We start from the raw sequence: 2,741 nt of genomic DNA, 5'->3' as shown, positions 1-2,741 counted from the left end.
CCATGGCCCAGGGACCGGAAGGGGGTGGTGCCAGGTGCTGGGGCCGGAAGTGGGTGGTGCCGGGTGCTGGGGTTCCCGTCTCAGCCTACCCCTTTCCCTCCCTCTCCCCAGGTGTGGTGTGGCAGCTTCCAGGTGATGACAGGCCTGCAGGTGCCCAGCTCGGTGCGCTGCCTGCAGAAGCGGGGCAGTGCCACCAGCAGCTCCAACACCAGCCTCACCTAGGCCCCGGCCCCAGCCCTGCCGGGTTGTCCTTGGGGTCCCGGCTCGTCCAGCCGGCACCTCCTCTCACTTGCTGCTTGGAGCCTTAACTCCTGATTTGGGGGCACCACCAGGGAACAGGCACCCTACCTTGCCTCCTAATAAAGGTCAAACACTGGCCAAGCTGTGGGGCTGGTTATTTGGGGTTGGGTGGTGCTGCACTGGACCTCAACTTTCGGGCCTATAAAATGGGCTTTTTCTGCAGGGTCAGGGTGTCACTGAGCCGAGGATCATCGGGAGGAAGTGGGGACAGGAAGTGGCCATCACACAGACTCTCTCCCAAGCCAAGTCAAACACATGGGTCCTGGGGTCACAGGTTTTAATCCTGGGAGGTGCTGTGCCCGAGATTGGCTTGTCGGTCCCCCCACATGTCCAACCTCAATGCTCCAGCGCCCGCCTCTTCTGCAGTTTCTCTTCCAGCTCTGCCGTCACATCAGCCAGCCCTGGGGGGTGAGGCTTCAGCTGGGCCAGGCGCCCCATCCATGTCTCCCCCACATCCACCCAGAACCGGTGACAGAATTTGCAGGGCCCAGTACAAAATGAAAGGATCCCTGTTAGCGCACTGGTTAAAGCGCTCGGCTGCCAACCAAAAGGTTGGTGGCTTAAACCCACCAGCTGCTCCGTGGGAGAAAGAGGTGGCAGTCAGCTTCCGGAAAGATTACAGCCTTGGAAACCCTATGGGGCAGTTCTACTCTGCCCTGTAGGGTCGCTATAAGTCAGAAGCGACTCGGTGGCAGTGGGTATGGGCAGTGCAGATTGAAAATAGGGGCCACTTGTTCAAAAAATGTTTTTAGTTGCCGTCGAGTCGACCCCGACTCATGGCAAACCCATGTGTGCAGAGTAGAACTGCTCCATAGGGTTTTCAAGGCTGTGACCTTTTGGAAGTGGATCACCAGGCCTGTCTTCCAAGGCGCCCCTGGGTGGGCTCAAACCGCCAACCTTTTGGCCAGCAATTGAGCACTTAACTGTTTTTGCCACTCAGGGACTCCCCAAAAAGCATTAGGAATTTCAAAATGACATTGAACCAAGCATGGGGCCAGCTAGGCGTGGGGCCCTCAGCAATGGCAGGGGTCCCATGCCCACGACACTGGTCCCTTACCTGTTGTGGGGAAGATAGGCTGGGCTGTGCTGGCTGCCAGCTTCCTGGCCAGCAGGCCACTGTTGACGACTTTGTGTTCTGCCAAGGAGAGGGCAGGTGAGGGCTGAGGTCACCTTCCAGGGGCAGAGGGAGGGGCTAGGAAGAGGCCCCCTACCTGGCTTTGGCTTGACGGGTGGCTTTGGGGCCTTTGCTTGAGCCTTTGGCAGCTTCTTGAGCTTCAGGGCGACCTGCCGACTAGGGGGTAGCACTGCGTGGATAGAGGTGTGGCATGTCACAGTGGGCTGTTAACCTGCGCCACCTGTCCACAGCACTGCCCCACCTCGTCCCCATCACCCCCATCCACCTTTGTCATTCACATAATTGGCAGCTGGGACATCTCCAATGGGGATCACATAGTTCTCGTCCTGGTCAGGTGGTGGAGGCAGCGGGGGCAGGGGAGGCAGCTTGTCCTGAGTGGACACAGGTGTGGATGTAGGCGGTGGCTGCTTGGGGCCGCCTGCAGGGGGCACGGGACCTGGTTGGAAAAGGTGGTCAGTGTCCAGGCCCACGCAGTACCGGGACACCTTGGGGGGGATGGGTCTGTGTGCCTCGAGGAACAGGAACGTGTGTGCATGTGTGTGTCTGTGCACACGTCCATTTTTTGGGTCTGTGTTCCTGTGTAGCACGAACATGTACACGGGTTGAATTTGTGTAGGGTTAAATCTATATATGAGCTTCCACTTTCCTGTGGGCATGTACACACACGCCTCTGTGTGATGTGCAAGATGCTGCAGGGTCTGAAGGTACATGCTTGGGTGCTTGTTGCCAGGCCTTTCTTTTGAGGGACCTCTGGGTGGACTCGAACCTGCAACCTTTTAGTTTGCAGCCAAGCACATTCACCATGTGCACACCCAGGGGCTCCGTGTCATGTGTACATATCTGTAAATGTATGTATGTGTCTGAATTTGTGCTTGTGAGTGGATATGCCTGCATTCTTGTGTACACAAGTGATTGTATACGGGGGCTACACGGTGTGTAAACACACACATGTATGCGGATGTTCAGGGATGTGTGGAACTGTTGTGATGTGAGCTTCTGATTTATGTAATGGACACAGTCCATGTATGCGAGTGTGCACATGTGTGTACATACATGTCCATCATGCACATGAGTCTCCTGCCCAGCACAGGGAGACCACACGGCTCACCCACAGACCTGCTTCCTCTCGCTCCATAAACTAGGCTGACTCCCACCCCTTTCCCAAGACCTCCCCCCTTTTCCCATCTCTGGGCCTTTGCTCCTCCAGGTGCACCCTCCGTCCCCGCAGTGCCATCACCACCTACTGAAATCCTTTGAAACCTTCAGCAAACACCCCGTCCTCTGGGAAGCCTTCCCGGACTCCCCC

At 57.1% G+C, this 2,741-nt stretch overlaps 2 protein-coding genes across 3 annotated transcripts in view; one reads left to right on the top strand and one right to left on the bottom strand.

Moving 5' to 3' along the window:
• The window catches only part of FSD1 (fibronectin type III and SPRY domain containing 1), an 11,046-nt gene extending 10,663 nt beyond the window's left edge, over positions 1–383 (top strand). For both annotated transcript variants that reach the window (XM_023733118.1, XM_004378456.1), the window contains exon 13: positions 112–383. In XM_023733118.1, the coding sequence (XP_023588886.1) occupies positions 112–136 (25 nt within the window). In that variant the 3' untranslated portion in view covers positions 137–383. The remainder of the gene's footprint in view (positions 1–111) is intronic.
• A 187-nt stretch (positions 384–570) lies between these two features.
• Positions 571–2,741, bottom strand: part of STAP2 (signal transducing adaptor family member 2) — a 9,245-nt gene continuing 7,074 nt past the window's right edge. Inside the window, exons 10-13 of the mRNA XM_004378455.2 lie at positions 1,701–1,871; positions 1,512–1,604; positions 1,358–1,435; positions 571–701 (exon numbers count right to left, since the gene is read on the bottom strand). Of these exons, the coding sequence (XP_004378512.1) occupies positions 637–701; positions 1,358–1,435; positions 1,512–1,604; positions 1,701–1,871 (407 nt within the window). The 3' untranslated portion in view covers positions 571–636. The remainder of the gene's footprint in view (positions 702–1,357; positions 1,436–1,511; positions 1,605–1,700; positions 1,872–2,741) is intronic.

The sequence above is a fragment of the Trichechus manatus genome, unplaced genomic scaffold (genome assembly GCF_000243295.1).
Source record: "Trichechus manatus latirostris isolate Lorelei unplaced genomic scaffold, TriManLat1.0 scaffold00057, whole genome shotgun sequence".
Lineage (NCBI taxonomy): Eukaryota > Metazoa > Chordata > Mammalia > Sirenia > Trichechidae > Trichechus > Trichechus manatus.
Note: the sequence above shows the minus strand (reverse complement) of the source record. Positions and strands in the feature narration are given on the sequence as shown.